Here is a 15506-nt window from a genome sequence, read left to right as displayed (position 1 = left end):
TCCCTACAGTCAAGGAACAGCATATCTAGATCTTCAAGTCTTTGGTATGCGTCTAAATATCTCTTGAGCTGTGTTGGCCCTACAACAAGTACTGGTTCATGAGGTTCTCCCTCTAATAAATCACGTCTGAGGGCGAGTATTCTAGCCAAGCCAGTGTGGTGATCTGCGTGAATATGAGAAATCCAAATACACCTTAAACCTCTCACAACATTATCAGCCCCATCTACACCATACCTATTGCACCGGGGACATTATATTTTAGTATGTGGGGTGAGAACAATTATTATACAAACATGCATTTGGGGAGGGGAAAAAAAAAAAGAAAGAAAAAAGAAGCTCGGGTCTACCTTCTTTTCAGCTGTCCTAGCGTTCCTTCACCGCAATCCAAAAGCAAGCCTCCTTTTGAGAAAAGATTCACATGGATAGAACTGACATTCCGATATTTGGATGGCTGAGATGATCCAGTTCCTAGAAGGACAATCTCCAAGTCATCTCTTCTTATATTTTCCAAACAACTAGGAACATTATTCTCATTCAACCACGGCTCTTCAACCACAGAATCTTGTGCAGAACTTATTTCTTCCCTTGTTCTGGCGGATTCATGCCATAACTGGCTGACATTTTGGGCAGCAACTCCAAGATCTGGAATCTCAGCAAGTAATTCCTCAATGATCTCTAAGGACGATGTTGAGCTTGGTATACCAGATCTATCTAATCCAAGATTAGCATAAGGTCGCAAAGTGAACTGTTCACCAGACAGGGAAATAGCCTCTATTTTTTAGAAACAGAACAAAATCTTAGGAATTCAGTGTATTAATTATCTCTATCATATATGATTAGCATTCTGTTGACATATAATTTTGTTACTAATAGCATATATAAAGATAAAGACTAGATAAATTACTAGCTCAATCCAAGAAAACCAACCATTCGTATACCTTAAGGAGATTTTCAGCAGAAATGCTTTCACAAAGCTTTAGATCAGAACCCTGGTTAAAGGAAACCCCATCAACAAATAAATTGGTTTACAAATTGTCCAAATGTAACAGTCGCAAGCTTAAAAGAATTAGAAGTCTATCAAACATTTTGACAAACCTCACTTGAAACAACGGAGTTTGGTACTGAGCAACTACGGTGCTGAAGCGACCAAAATCCTGGAGCTGGAAAGAACTGAGGACATAAATAATTGAGCCGTGCTGCAAGCCTTGCACTGGATTTGAGAATCGGAATGTCTACATTCTTCCTGCAAACAGCAAGAATGCCAAAAATTCAACAAAACTAGTCAGGTGAATAAAAAACACCTCCAGAAAAAAATAATAAATAAATAAATAAATAAAAACCTTTCATGTCCAGCCATTATATGCTGTGCAGAACCAAATCTTTTCATCCACTTTTGGTAGTCGGGACTGCTTACTACAGACGTAGGACTTAAATGAATGATACAAGTCACAACCTTAGAACTCCCAGGCGGGCTTGAAAAATCTGCATAATAAGTATTCAGGTATTCTACGGACAATAACTCTTGCAAATGAGATTCTGTTGGGCAGTCCACAATGAATACAATCGGACCAGGAAGGGAGGGCCCCATTACATCACTTGGGTGAACCTATAGAAAATTACAGAGAAAATTATTTTCAAAAGGTCAAATGCATAACAGAATAACAGATATGAGATACCTTAAAGCATTGGCCAAGCCACGAAAAGTTTCATTATGTTTCCAGAACTTACCGTGATATCTTGGTTATCTGACTTTACTGATTGTCCATCTTGCAACTGACGATACTTTGGACCAGGTCGCAGACCAAGAGCTGCAGCTTTTTTCGGGTCAAACTTCCCCTTAAATTCAGATAATTCACAGACATATACCACAGACATGTCACTGGGCTTTCCTCGAGATGCTATTTTGCTGTTTGGACTTGAGGGTACTGAAGCATTATCCATTCTCTCTTCAAGAACCTTTTCAGAAGCATTGCCCTTCCTGGGTGCTTCATGCAAGCGCCTAGATATTTCTGAAAAACTTGGTTGTAAAAGAATGGCTGATATCTTGACAACGTCGTGCTCAACAAGAACACGTGACGGTCCAAAGGTCCGCGTGTGAACCATGGCAGCATTTGGGATGAAAGACCTCATGGCATCAACCAAATACTTCAGATCCGGTGGGCCCCATACATTAACCTTAAAAATAGTACACTACAATTTAAGATACATCATCTCAATCAATCTTAAGCTAAATTTGTCAGAATAACAAAGTGAACAGATAAAGCATGAAATCAATCTGATACTCACGGACATTCCTTCTTCTCCCATGCCAGCCAAAGTTAAAAGCAAACCTGCATTAAAAGGCTAAGCATTTTTAAGAGGCCGCAACAATAATCTCGTTAAAACAACCCGTCCAGGGAATTGATGCCAAAATTATTAGCAGGAACACAAGAGACGAACCTGGAAGCCCGCCTGCAGTCTCTGAGCATACACGAGAGAGAAATATGTGATCTATCTAAAAAAAAATATTAATCGCATCAATGAGTTCCCCACGATGTTTACAGCCTTCTGATTGAAGACAAAGAAAACTAAACATATGAAATCTCAACCGAAGAATTAAGAGATTTTTCAGATATCTCACACCTTTGACAACTTAATCTTATGCTCTGTGCAAAACCGTTGCAATCCCTGCAACAAGAATTCAATGTTGAGAAACGAAATAACAACAAAAGTGTTAGAAAAAAAGCGGGGAACAAACAGGGGTTCTTTAAAATCTGTCAGAAAGACTTGCCTCCCCAGCGTTAAAAATAAATCTTTGATTGTCAAAGAAAAGCAGCACTGAGGGTGATGTATCCTGAGTATCCATTCCAGTCCCCAGAATCTACAATAAGAAAATAAAAATAAAAATAAAAATAGAAACAAAACACGGCAATAGTCATTAACTCCTAAAACAACTGAAAACTTGGGCACAAAAAAAAAAAAAAAAAAAAAAACAAAACAAAACAAAAGGCGTGAACTGAATTCTTGAAGAAACTCACAGATACAAATGACACGTATTTCGAAACTCGCCACTTAAGAACCAAAAACAGAAAATGTACTTAGGGGAAAAAAAAAAAAAAAAAAAAAAAATACAAAACAAAACAAAAGGCGTGAACTGAATTCTTGAAGAAACTCACAGATACAAATGACACGTATTTCAAAACTCGCCACTTAAGAACCAAAAACAGAAAATGTACTTCGCAAAGAGACCCTTAACGACAAGGCACAAAATGAAACGATCAAAGTAGAACCTTAACTCAAGAGTTTCTCGTACTAATCAAACAATATCTTATAGCTTTATTACTTCTTGTTACGCCCCTCTAAAACCCGAAACTCGCAAACACAACAACAAAAGCTACTTTCTTTTTGCTTAAAACCATAACAACACGTAAGTTGTCAATTTCATCAAAACTAAGAAACACCATAGAGGAAAAATATTGAAATTTCCATTTCCAATTATATACTGTCCACAAGGAAAGAAAATCAAACAAACCCACATCGAAACAAGCATAAAAACCGAAACCCAACAATCCAACAAATAAAAAAAAAAATAAAAAAAAAAAAAAAAAAAAAAAAAAAAAAAACCTGCCTGGACATAGGAGATGGAGTTGGCATTGAGTTTGCGCACTTTCAACTGCAGATTCTTCATGGGCTGATCTTTCTTGCCCCAACCCTCAGCCCTTCTCTTGTTAAACCCAACGGATTCAGAATTCTCCATCGGGGCTCCTTCTTTCCTCTCTCTGAAAGTGCTGCTGTTTCTGCGGCCAGGATGGGGAGCGTAACGGCGTCGTTTAGGGGGGTAGGAGGAGGCAAGAGCGGTGAAGAAAGAGTGCTGGGTCTGGGAAGGGAGGAGAGAGAGAGAGGGGGTTTAAGGGGAGAAGAGATGAGAGAGAAGGAAGGGGCAAAGAGTAAGCGGATATTTGTGAGATGTGGTGGCATTGTATTGTCCTTCGCAAACGCCAGAGGGTTTTAGCAGGGGAGAAGACTAGAGAAATAAATAAATTTGGAAATCATGAGATTGCCATTGATGATCAAATAATTGGAACGGTGGTAATTGGCCAGACACACTGGTCTTATAATGTGGACGAGTGTAGGCTAACAACTATCTTATCTAGTAAAGTTTATTTAAAAAATTTAGAAAAAGAAACTACCACCAAGCTGGAATAGCTCAGTTGGTTAGAGCGTGTGGCTGTTAACCACAAGGTCGGAGGTTCAAGCCCTCCTTCTAGCGATTTATTTATTTATTTTTTTTTGTGGGCCTTATGTCTTGTGGGGTACTGATATTAAGAAGCCCACTGTGAGGCCCATGTAATACTTGATCATGATCAGATAAGGCGAAAAGTGGAAACTAACCACCACAAACCATGTCCCAAGTATGAATATCCAATTGACCATCAAATTCAAAGCAATTCAACTTTTTAATCATTGAAATATCAAAAAAATGGGAGCTTTTCAGCTGAGCTCTTTAGCTCTATATTCTTCCTCAGTCTCTTTAAACTTCAACTACATTACCAATACACAAAAAACTCCTAAAAAAACTTACTATAAGCCCCTCAGCTTTTCCAGAACTAGAGGAGGAAAAATCAGAGCCATTACCACCATCCCAGACAGTGAATCCGAAGATATAGAAGCAGACGGACCGCCTTCTGTTGATTTTGCTTTTTTTAGTGTAAGTTTCAGTAAAAAGTACTTGTATTATCACTATTACAAGGTCTTGTTCTCTTGAAGTTATTGGCATTTGACGTTTTGCTTTGTTTTTTTTTGTTTTTTTGTTTTTTTGGTTCATTTTAGTCTTCTTTATTACCAGATGGAACTCCTGATGTGCTACTTCGAAGAGCTTGTGGTGGGCAGAAACTAAGGGATATAATGTTGGAGGCAAATATTGATTTGTATGGACCCTATGTAAGTAAAGCTTATTCCTCTCATATCTCAATTCCAACACCTTTCATTATCTAATTAGTGAAGGTATGAAAATAATGTTCAATATATATATATATATATATATATTTGATTTCAATGTCTTGTACTTATACATGTGGATAGAGTTATATTTTAATAATAATGTTTGTATCTATGCAAATTTGCAGTCTAGGCCTCTGCTAAATTGTGCAGGGGGAGGAACTTGTGGGACGTGCATGGTGGAGGTATATATATATATCAATTTTAATCTGCTTTTTCAAACAAATTTTACCATATGCTTTGCAATGTACAAGTGGCTTTCTGATTCAATATTGAGCCAGACCACTTGGAAAAGATCTTGAATGTATCATACACCCATTAAATGTCTTTTGTTCTGATGATTTTTATTTATTTCTTTCTTTCTTTCTTTTTTGTTTTAGGTTATTGAAGGAAAAGAGCTATTAAGCCCTCGTACTGACAAAGAGAAGGAAAAACTGAAAAGGGTATAGTATAATCTAGTTATTTGTGAATTTGCCAACTATTATCTTTTGCCTTCATGTTACAAGATTGATTCATGCTGGCGATACCGCAAATTGTTCAGTAAATTAGAAGAATACCACTAGAGAGTTAGGTATTCGAATATACCACCGTCATGAAAGGATTTGAGTAGTTGAACAATTAGACTTCATAAGTGGTACTAAGGCTAATTCTCACCAAATTGTTTGTGCAGAGATCTTGCGAACGCCGAGTTGAAATGCCTTTACCTTAGTCTAGTGATTACAAAAAAATTCTAGATCAAGGGAAAAGACATATTATTATACTAACTTTTGCTTAATACTAAACTATTAAAAACTTTTTTTAAAAGAAAAACTTAGCTATTAAAAACTATTGTTTGCTTTCATTCTTTAGTAGAATTGCTAGCATTAATGCTATGGACAATTAATCTATGCAGAAACCGAAAAACTGGAGACTTGCTTGCCAAACTAAAGTTGGTGAACCAGATTCCAGAGGACTGGTTTGTGATCTTGCTTTCCTCTATTTACGGTTCAAGATCTTAAAATGGAATACATATACATAGACATATACATATACATATGCATACACATATACACATATATGACATATATATCTCTATATTTATTACCAAACTCCCAATTTTCTGTTTTTAATTAGTCGTGTTCTTCGACTTGCAATTTTCAATTGATACAGGTTGTTGTCCAACAACTTCCTGAATGGAAATCTCATGAATGGAGCTATGAAGAGATAGACCCCTCAGAGCCTCTTTAAGACATTTTTGTTTCTCTACTATTGTAAATTACCAAAAAAAAAAAAGGAAGTAAATAGAAATTATATTCTGTTATAATTAGACTGTGACATATCAAGTTTGAATTCGTTCCTCACAGTAGCAGAATTACAGGACAACAATACCTAGAATACAAAACTTTCCATACTCAATTTTACTTATTATTATTATTATTATCTTTTTATAGAAAACCTAAAATCTCAAAGTGGGATAAATAAGAAATCAATTTTTTGTATCTCATTCTTACTGAAAAAAAAAAAAAAATATATATATATATATAACTTTTTATATAATTTCTTACAGTTAAATATGACTCCATGACCACTCTGAATAGAGCTAAGTCCAAGTAATCTTGTTGCTCTTCTCTGCTAAGTGCTAAGCTCATTTAAGGTGCCGCTCATAAGAGGCAAAGTTGTGATCTTTTATTGTTTTTTTTAAAATTTTTTTCTTTAATACTTGTAAACAAAAAAAAAAAAAAAAACACTCCTATTCATCCTCGTATAAGGTGGTTCCCTCTACGTAGATAGGTAGAACTCACTATTTTATGAGTGACGGGTATCCTATGGTGATGAAAACCATTTTTGAAAAAGAAAATGTATGGTGGTCATTATGAGTCCAGAGCTTGTCTCTATTTTTTTTTTTTTGATTGACTATCCCTACACTACTTATATGTCATGTCATTTAAATTTAAGAATCTAAACACATGAATAGGAAAAAAAATATTAAAAATACTTAATCAATTCACGAAGTGTCAAATTTAATTGAAGAGACAACCGTCGACATAAGAAAATGGGATAGCAGATGTTGATTGGATCATTATAAGCAAGCCGACTTGATTAAATATTTATGCAATATAATTATTTTTCTAGCTATTTGCAAAGCTATTCAAGCTTAGCTTAGGCAATTACCACTAAAATCTTTTTTTTTTCTTTTTACTTTTATCAAATTTATGTTGGAAAAGTTATGTTAAATAGTCCACTAAGATTTAAGTTGTATTAAGTGGTCCACTGAGATTTTCTGCAGCTTTGCAATGATAAAATATTGGCTGACTGCAGATTTTGAATTTTTGATATGGAGAAAATGATAAAAAAGAGTGATAGTACCATTCTTCTTACCGTAATCACCGGACTTCAGACCATGTTTAGCTATAATTTACATCTCTATATGCATCCAATGTTTAATTATCAACTATAGAATAGGTTGCGTCTAGGCACATTTGTTGACGGTGATTTCTCGTCAACAAAAACCGGCCGGGTTATCTCTTAGTTTCTCTTTGGATTATCGGCTTAGGTGTTGAATATGTGTGTAAATTTATTGTTCGGAGTGTATGGTGTATATAGTTTGAGATGTGCACAAATAAAGAAGACAAGAAATTTTATAGTGGTTCACTCTGTAAAATTAGAGCTACATCGACTGTAGTTGTATATTTCTTTTTGAGGAGATTACAATTTACATCAATTGCTATCTCTCACTCTCTTTTTTCTCTTCTTGTATCTGAACCCCTTCCTCGTAGGGGGTCTCCCTCCTTTTACACTGGGCTTCCTTCGCTGGGTGGGTTTCCCTCGTAGGCAGAAGCACTCAAGTGCTTCCCCTTTTTAGGCCCAGACGTAGCCCACTAATCAGCACTGTTCACTCAGCCAATTAGTCTTCTATTACGGCTCTGTGCGTCCCTGTAACACTATCTTGTCCCCTGTGGGGCGGTTTAAGAGCTCGCAATTAATGCCTGCAGGTGTCCTCCACTTTTGTACGCAACTTGCCACGTCCTCCAGAGAACGTTCCCCTCGTCGCCAGCGACGCTTAGCCCAGTCGTCCTTCTTGGTGGTTGATTCTGTGGTAGAGGGATCTTTGTACCTTAAGTTCGACGGCTCAATTTGTCGACGCCAGAAGGAATCCGGCTCAATCTGTCGACGCCAGAAGGAATCGTCGCCTTAAGTTGGACTTTGTGCTTGGGCTCTTTAGAGCTGTAGACGTTGAGGGTTGTTGCTTGGCGGGGAGCAGTTAAGGCCACGTGTCGCATTATCGTTCGTCCAGGTGTCCGTCACATTTTCCCACACAATAGAATCCATTCGTTCTTCCTTAGAGAAGTAGATAAATAATTCTCTTGAATATTAATTCGATACTTTAAAAAGTAACGAGCCCGTATACATAATTTGTTTTATGAATATACTATTCATTAGAGAATCAATGGTACTCAAGGATAAAGAAGTAATTAGAGAGGTTAACATATTTTACCTACCTCTAATTATGAATTATTTATGAAGGATTGATCTATATGTAGTGACTATATCAAATGGACACTTCAAGTTCTTCAAAGAAAATTATGTGTAATTTCGAGAGTGCTGTCTAAGTTTTTAGTGGAGTAACTTTTAGAATAAAAAGAATTAATTAATTTAAAAGTTTAATTAATTATTAATTTTATTGGAGCTCAGAATAATAGGTGCATGAATTCCTACATCATCCTTGTAATATTTGCAAGATAAGGTTAATTGTTGGGATTTAATGTCATTAGAAATAAATAATGTGGTTATTTAATTAAATTAATTTTGAAACACACTATGGTGGGACTACAGGAGGCCACACGCCCAAGCACATAGAGGTGCAGGGGCATGTGGTGCAGGTTGAATCCCACTGGGATTCAATTGCTTGTTCTCCAAGATATCTTTTTTACTTGTTTTACAATCAAATTCTAAAGGAAAGTAAAGTTATAGTTTGAGATGTGCACAAATAAAGAAGACAAGAAATTTTATAGTGGTTCACTCTGTAAAATTAGAGCTACATCGACTGTAGTTGTATATTTCTTTTTGACGAGATTACAATTTACATCAATTGCTATCTCTCACTCTCTTTTTTCTCTTCTTGTATCTGAACCCCTTCCTCGTAGGGGGTCTCCCTCCTTTTATACTGGGCTTCCTTCACTGGGTGGGTTTCCCTCGTAGGCAGAAGCACTCAAGTGCTTCCTCTTTTTAGGCCCAGACGTAGCCCACTAATCAGCACTGTTCACTCAGCCAATTAGTCTTCTATTACGGCTCTATGCGTCCCTGTAACACTATCTTGTCCCCTGTGGGGCGGTTTAAGAGCTCGCAATTAATGCCTGCAGGCGTCCTCCACTTTTGTACGCAACTTGCCACGTCCTCCAGAGAACGTTCCCCTCGTCGCCAGCGACGCTTAGCCCAGTCGTCCTTCTTGGTGGTTGATTCTGTGGTCGAGGGATCTTTGTACCTTAAGTTCGACGGCTCAATTTGTCGACGCCAGAAGGAATTCGGCTCAATCTGTCGATGCCAGAAGGAATCGTCGCCTTAAGTTGGACTTTGTGCTTGGGCTCTTTAGAGCTGTAGACGTTGAGGGTTGTTGCTTGGCGGGGAGCAGTTAAGGCCACGTGTCGCATTATCGTTCGTCCAGGTGTCCGTCACATTTTCCCACACAACAGCTACCCCCCAGGTCGAGGGCTCCTTTTAGGCGGCCTCGAGCTTTGGTTTGGTCGTACTTCTGTGCTTCGGGTGTGGGAAACCGGTCCCGAGCCTTCATCTACAATGATGGCCTGGACGCTTCGGATTTCCTTCGGGGGACGCAACCGTCGCGTCGATCGATTCCCCATGATGACGCAAGGCTCCATTTTTGAAAGGACGAATACGAGCCTTTGGATTGCGACTCTTTCGTTTCCCGCCCTCGTTTGAGATGTGCACAAATAAAGAAGACAAGAAATTTTATAGTGGTTCACTCTGTAAAATTAGAGCTACATCGACTGTAGTTGTATATTTCTTTTTGAGGAGATTACAATTTACATCAATTGCTATCTCTCACTCTCTTTTTTCTCTTCTTGTATCTGAACCCCTTCCTCGTAGGGGGTCTCCCTCCTTTTACACTGGGCTTCCTTCGCTGGGTGGGTTTCCCTCGTAGGCAGAAGCACTCAAGTGCTTCCCCTTTTTAGGCCCAGACGTAGCCCACTAATCAGCACTGTTCACTCAGCCAATTAGTCTTCTATTACGGCTCTGTGCATCCCTGTAACACTATCCTGTCCCCTGTGGGGTGGTTTAAGAGCTCGCAATTAATGCCTGCAGGCGTCCTCCACTTTTGTACGCAACTTGCCACGTCCTCCAGAGAACGTTCCCCTCGTCGCCAGCGACGCTTAGCCCAGTCGTCCTTCTTGGTGGTTGATTCTGTGGTCGAGGGATCTTTGTACCTTAAGTTCGACGGCTCAATTTGTCGACGCCAGAAGGAATCCGGCTCAATCTGTCGACGCCAGAAGGAATCGTCGCCTTAAGTTGGACTTTGTGCTTGGGCTCTTTAGAGCTGTAGACGTTGAGGGTTGTTGCTTGGCGGGGAGCAGTTAAGGCCACGTGTCGCATTATCGTTCGTCCAGGTGTCCGTCACATTTTCCCACACAACAGCTACCCCCCAGGTCGAGGGCTCCTTTTAGGCGGCCTCGAGCTTTGGTTTGGTCGTACTTCTGTGCTTCGGGTGTGGGAAACCGGTCCCGAGCCTTCATCTACAATGATGGCCTGGACGCTTCGGATTTCCTTCGGGGGACGCAACCGTCGCGTCGATCGATTCCCCATGATGACGCAAGGCTCCATTTTTGAAAGGACGAATACGAGCCTTTGGATTGCGACTCTTTCGTTTCCCGCCCTCGTTTGTCACCGTCAGATCTGGGCAGGATCCCCTTGCCGTTGGATTTTAAAATCTTCATCCAACGGTCAGGGGTCAAGGACTTTTGTCCCTTTAAATACCCTCTTCGAATTTGAAAACCATTTTTTTTTCAAAACGCAAACAACCCCTGTATTTGCTGAACTGCCTTTTGCTCCGTCGGAATCCTTCTCCACACAACATCGATTCGTACTTCTTGTTTTTTAAGGCATGCCGCGGAGTCGCGTTCAATCCGAGATTCTCTCCCTGGAACTCTTCATATCTGTAAGCCCCATCATCCTCTACTCATTTTGTTTACGCATGGGTTCTTCTCCTGTTGAACCGCATATATATATATATGTGTATGAAAGATGCGCGGAATGTAGAGGTTAGGGAGACTTACTCCGTTTTATTTTTCTGCGTAGGATAGTTATTCTTCTGACTTTTGGCCGTTTGTGCATTCCTGGTTCCTGGGTTCTGGAGAACTTGGGGTACCATAAACACTCGTCGTTATCGTTCTTACATGAATGGTCGGTGTTAAGTCGAGGTGTTTGAGTGATCGTAGTTTAGAATAGCCATCATTTTCTTCCTCTCGATGTTAGAGTTTTAACTCAGCTCCTTGTCTTTTTAATCACCAGAACAATGGCCCAAAATTCCCCCAGTCGAGAGGATTCTTCCGTCATCCGTCTAGACTCCCCTTCAATGGTGGAGATCTCATGGTCTTCTTCATCTTCAGGCGTCGACTCCGTGCTGAGGGACCTAGAAGACATCGAAGCCAGATATGAACCAGGCGACGGCTTCAGTAGCGAATTTGGTAGCATAGAACAGATGTTGGATGAGGTGGTAGAGCGGATCCCCTTCACGGGGGCAGTGTAGGCGGGGTGGTTGCCTCGACGGTAGATGCCCCCCTGGCTGCCACGAGTGGTGATCCGGATAGGTCTTTCTTCACAGCCGACGTTGTGGCGTCGAGGGTCCGGAATAAGGATATTATCCGGGCTGTAAAGGAATGATGCATTGACGGGAGGTGGTTCGAATACCTCCTCCCGGACATGCACTTTAGGACAAGCATGCCGCCGACCGGGTACCTCCCGGTCTATACTAGAGCTGTCACGGCAGGGATGACCTTTCCGGTTCATCCTTTTGTAAAGGATTACTGCCACTTCTATGGTATTTCCCCCGCTTAACTGGCGCCGAACTTCTGGTACTGCTTTGCCGGGGCCTAGATTTTGTGGCACCAACAGTTTGATATGGACCTTCCTCTGGATGAGTTCAGATTTATGTACAAACTATGCCACGTCGCCAACTGTGAGGGGTGGTATTTTTTGAGTGGTCACGGGAGATCTCAGCCCAGATTTGGGAAGTTGATACTGGGCATTCCCTCGTCGTCACATGGGTGGAAACCCATGTTTTTCATGATTCGGGGGCCTTTCAATTTTCCCCCCAACGACCGCCTGCCCCGTCGAAGGCAGGTGCAGGCGGCGTTTGGGAATAAGGGTGAGAATTCTGACTCTCTTACCTTACTTTGCTTCTTTCTCCTTTTCCGTATGCTGACAGTCTTTCACCCTCTAGTTGACCAAGACCGGCCGAAGTTTTCTGGAAATAGCTTGGCGAGGGTCGAGAAGGCCTTCTCGTATTCGTCTGAGATCCGTCATATTGATACGCTCCTGACCACGCCCAACCTTCGAGCTGCCGGGTTGATTCTTGATCTCCCAGACCCTTCGGACCTAGACGCTGTTCGCGCATACTTCCATTTAAGCGACGAAGGTAACTTCTACTTTTGATGCCTTTATTTATTACGGCTTTCGTTTTCCAAATGCTGACTATATCTTTGTCTTGTCGTTTCCGTAGAGATGGCGTCTTTGAGAATCCAACTCCCTGGTAGCCAACAATCCGGGCCGAGCCAGCAGCCGCCGTCGAATCAACAACCCCCACCGAGCCAACAGCCCCGTCGAAGGGAAAGGAGAAAGCCAACTCTTCTTCCCACGTGCCGAGGAGCAAGAAGACCAAAGGCCCTTCTGGGTCGGAGATGGATCCTGCGCGGAAAAAGAGACACAGCGAGAATACGCCAATGGCTGAGACTTAGACACCGACGGTCCCCATCCCCGAGGTTAACATTCCCTCGGTACCGAGGGAACGCGTACTTATTCCCGGGGGAAAAATTATGGACGAAAATTTCCAAGTTTCGGACATCTCTGACGCCGAGATCGGGGCAATGCTGAAACTTCCCCCTCATTTCTCCCTCGTCTTTCAGGCTCTCTATGAGTCTTTCCTTGAGCCACACTGGGTTCCTGCCGCTCAATCTTCCTTGGTCGACCGTTAGCACAAATAGATCTCCTTCCAAATCCACGTAAGATTTTGCCGAGAGTGGTTTTTTTTTTTTTGTTCTGCATTTTTGTTTTTTTGACCTTCAACTTTTCAGAGCCTGGTCCTTTCCATCCTTGACCTAATTAAGGTTGAGGAGCGTAATAAGGAGATGGACGATGTGGAAGCCAAGCTCAACTCCCTCGTCACCGACGCCAAAAAAAAGCTAGACGATGCCATCGAGAAGAGAGACGTGGCCGTGGCCAAGCTGTCGAGTCTGGAAGGCGAACTGGAAAAGTTGACTGCTAAGGTCAAGGATTTTACGAAGCGGGCAGATTTATCTGATAAAAAGTTGTCCGAAGCAGCTGAGGAGTCGAAGAAACGTTTCGCTGAGGGAAAGGCCGAGGGGAAGAGGGAAGCCGAAGCCGAGGCTACAACTACCTTCGACGCCAGACGCGCTGAGATTATTGAGGAGTTTAAGGCCTCTCCAGAGCTCACCGACATCCGCAACAAGGATTTTCAATCTGCGGGCTAGCAAATTGTCGATTTGATCAAGAAGGAGCGTCCTGAGTGGGACTTGAGCTTCCTTTATAACTCTCCTCCTCCAGCTGGCGACGACAACCTTTCTCCGCGTGGTGACGGTGATGAATCGACGGCTAGCGACGAAGCCTGAAAAGATTTTTACCTCTCTCTCTTTGTTTGTAACTTATTGTTGATTCGGACATCTTTTTATTTCATCTATATATACCTTCTTTTTTTCGGCTCTGTTATGAAAGAAAGCGGCAGACTCATCTTACAGGTGTTCCCTAATGAGGGATTTTAGGAGATTAGGGTTCTCCTTTATCTTGCAGCACTTCCATATAGAGAAAGATAGGCTTACCATGTTCCATCAATAGCACCTAACCTATGCCGATTTTGGCGGACCGTGCTCCACCCCGGTGAACTCATGCGGTTCCGACGAGATAACGGGGTTTATTCATACCTTGCTTTGCAATTGTTGTATTAGAAAATTCCTTAGAATTTTGCTAAGTGTCCGTCTTTCCTCCTTGGAGAATCTGACGTCGAATTTACCCCTTGGGGTCGTCGTCTTAGAAAATTCATTGGAATTTTGCTAAGTATTCGCCTTTCCTCCTTGGAGGATCTGACGTCGAATTTACCCCTTGGGGTCGTCGTCTTAGAAAATTCATTGGAATTTTGCTAAGTATTCGCCTTTCCTCCTTGGAGGATCTGACGTCGAATTTACCCATTGGGGTCGTCGTCTTAGGAAATTCCTTAGAATTTTGCTAAGTATTCACCTTTCCTCCTTAGAGGATCTGATGTCGAATTTACACCTTGGGGTTGTCGTCTTAGAAAATTCCTTAGAATTTTGCTAAGTATTCGCCTTTCCTCCTTGGAGGATCTGACGTCGAATTACCCATTGCGGTCGTCGTCTTAGGAAATTCCTAAGAATTTTGCTAAGTATTCGTCTTTCCTCCTTGGAGGATCTGACGTCGAGTTTACCCCTTGGGGTCGTCGTCTTAGAAAATTCCTTAGAATTTTGCTAAGTATTTGTCTTTCCTCCTTGGAGGATCTGACGTCGAATTTACCCCTTGGGGTCGCCGTGCCATATTTTTAGTAATCCGTGGACCTCTGTCCCCCCATGTCTGTTTGATATAACCTTGGTTTTTTCAAGCAGACATGTTATTAAGGGGTCAATTCCTTTCTTTCTGCAAACATATCAATTTATTAAATTCGCAGAGAATGTACAATTGTGATGCGTAAGAATTACATACACTATTGGTAGTACAGCCTTAGTTGTTCTGCATTCCATGGCTGTTGAATTCTCTTGCCGCCGAGACTTTCCAAAATGTAGGTGCCAGGACGTAGTACTTCCCTTATGCGGTAAGGCCCTTCCCAAGTTGGGCCCAGTGGACCAGTATTTTTGGGTTTTGTACTCTGCATTACCCTTTTTAATACTAGGTCCCCTGGGACGAACCTTCTGCTGGTTCCCGAATCGAATTCGGGTGCGGAAGCGTGGGGATGAAAAACAGCGGATCGTGTATAACAAAATTTTTCATAAAACTTTTGAGATACTCTATAGATTATATTAATTTATGCACGAATAAATTAATCACATTAATTTACATCATTCAAGGATCAACCGAAAAATACCTGGAAGCCGACTCGGATGATAACTTAAATTTCTTTGACCACGAACAGTCCTTGCTCCAAGCTTTGTGTTTAGAATACCAAAGTCTTCCACGTCAATTCCTTGATTCCACGTAGACGTGTGTGTGGGCACACGTGAGACAAAATAGGTTTCTTAAACACTCAAATTTCCACAAACACCAACGCATGCACGATGTGGAATTTTTGGAGAAAA

At 41.2% G+C, this 15506-nt stretch overlaps 2 protein-coding genes and 1 non-coding gene across 4 annotated transcripts in view; 2 read left to right on the top strand and 1 right to left on the bottom strand.

The window, feature by feature from the left end:
- The window catches only part of LOC21408911 (tRNAse Z TRZ4, mitochondrial), a 4821-nt gene extending 951 nt beyond the window's left edge, over window positions 1–3870 (bottom strand). Inside the window, 11 exon segments of the mRNA XM_024166697.1 lie at window positions 1–234; window positions 348–745; window positions 939–989; window positions 1096–1243; window positions 1341–1606; window positions 1729–2175; window positions 2287–2330; window positions 2440–2494; window positions 2623–2667; window positions 2771–2860; window positions 3608–3870. The exon segment at window positions 1–234 is cut by the window's left edge and continues 11 nt beyond it. Coding sequence (XP_024022465.1) covers window positions 1–234; window positions 348–745; window positions 939–989; window positions 1096–1243; window positions 1341–1606; window positions 1729–2175; window positions 2287–2330; window positions 2440–2494; window positions 2623–2667; window positions 2771–2860; window positions 3608–3736 — 1907 coding nt within the window. The 5' untranslated portion in view covers window positions 3737–3870.
- Window positions 3871–4175: 305 nt separating this feature from the next.
- TRNAN-GUU lies at window positions 4176–4249 on the top strand. The gene has a single exon. It is a non-coding gene; the product is annotated as a tRNA-Asn (tRNA).
- A 151-nt stretch (window positions 4250–4400) lies between these two features.
- Window positions 4401–6257, top strand: LOC21408909 (photosynthetic NDH subunit of subcomplex B 3, chloroplastic). Of its 2 annotated transcripts, XM_010099810.2 has the most exons (6): window positions 4401–4687; window positions 4810–4920; window positions 5106–5162; window positions 5358–5420; window positions 5870–5932; window positions 6127–6257. In XM_010099810.2, the coding sequence occupies exons 1-6, from the start codon at window positions 4460–4462 to the stop codon at window positions 6202–6204; spliced, it is 600 nt and encodes a 199-aa protein (XP_010098112.1). In that variant the 5' UTR covers window positions 4401–4459; the 3' UTR covers window positions 6205–6257. The 2 variants fall into 2 exon arrangements, with proteins under 2 accessions (XP_010098112.1, XP_024022551.1); XM_024166783.1 differs by lacking the exon at window positions 5106–5162.
- Window positions 6258–15506: the final 9249 nt, after the last annotated feature.

This window comes from Morus notabilis, unplaced genomic scaffold, assembly GCF_000414095.1.
Source record: "Morus notabilis unplaced genomic scaffold, ASM41409v2 Scaffold307, whole genome shotgun sequence".
Classification (NCBI taxonomy): domain Eukaryota; kingdom Viridiplantae; phylum Streptophyta; class Magnoliopsida; order Rosales; family Moraceae; genus Morus; species Morus notabilis.
This window is presented reverse-complemented; position numbering and strand designations above follow the sequence as displayed.

Excerpts from the sequence above, each read along its gene's own strand:
- LOC21408909 (XM_010099810.2), top strand. The coding sequence starts at position 4,460 with ATGGGAGCTTTTCAGCTGAGCTCTTTAGCTCTATATTCTTCCTCAGTC. Across the intron at positions 4,688-4,809 it reads TTGATTTTGCTTTTTTTAGT|TCTTCTTTATTACCAGATGG; the intron begins GTAAGTTTCAGT and ends GGTTCATTTTAG. Across the intron at positions 5,163-5,357 it reads GTGGGACGTGCATGGTGGAG|GTTATTGAAGGAAAAGAGCT; the intron begins GTATATATATAT and ends TTTTTGTTTTAG.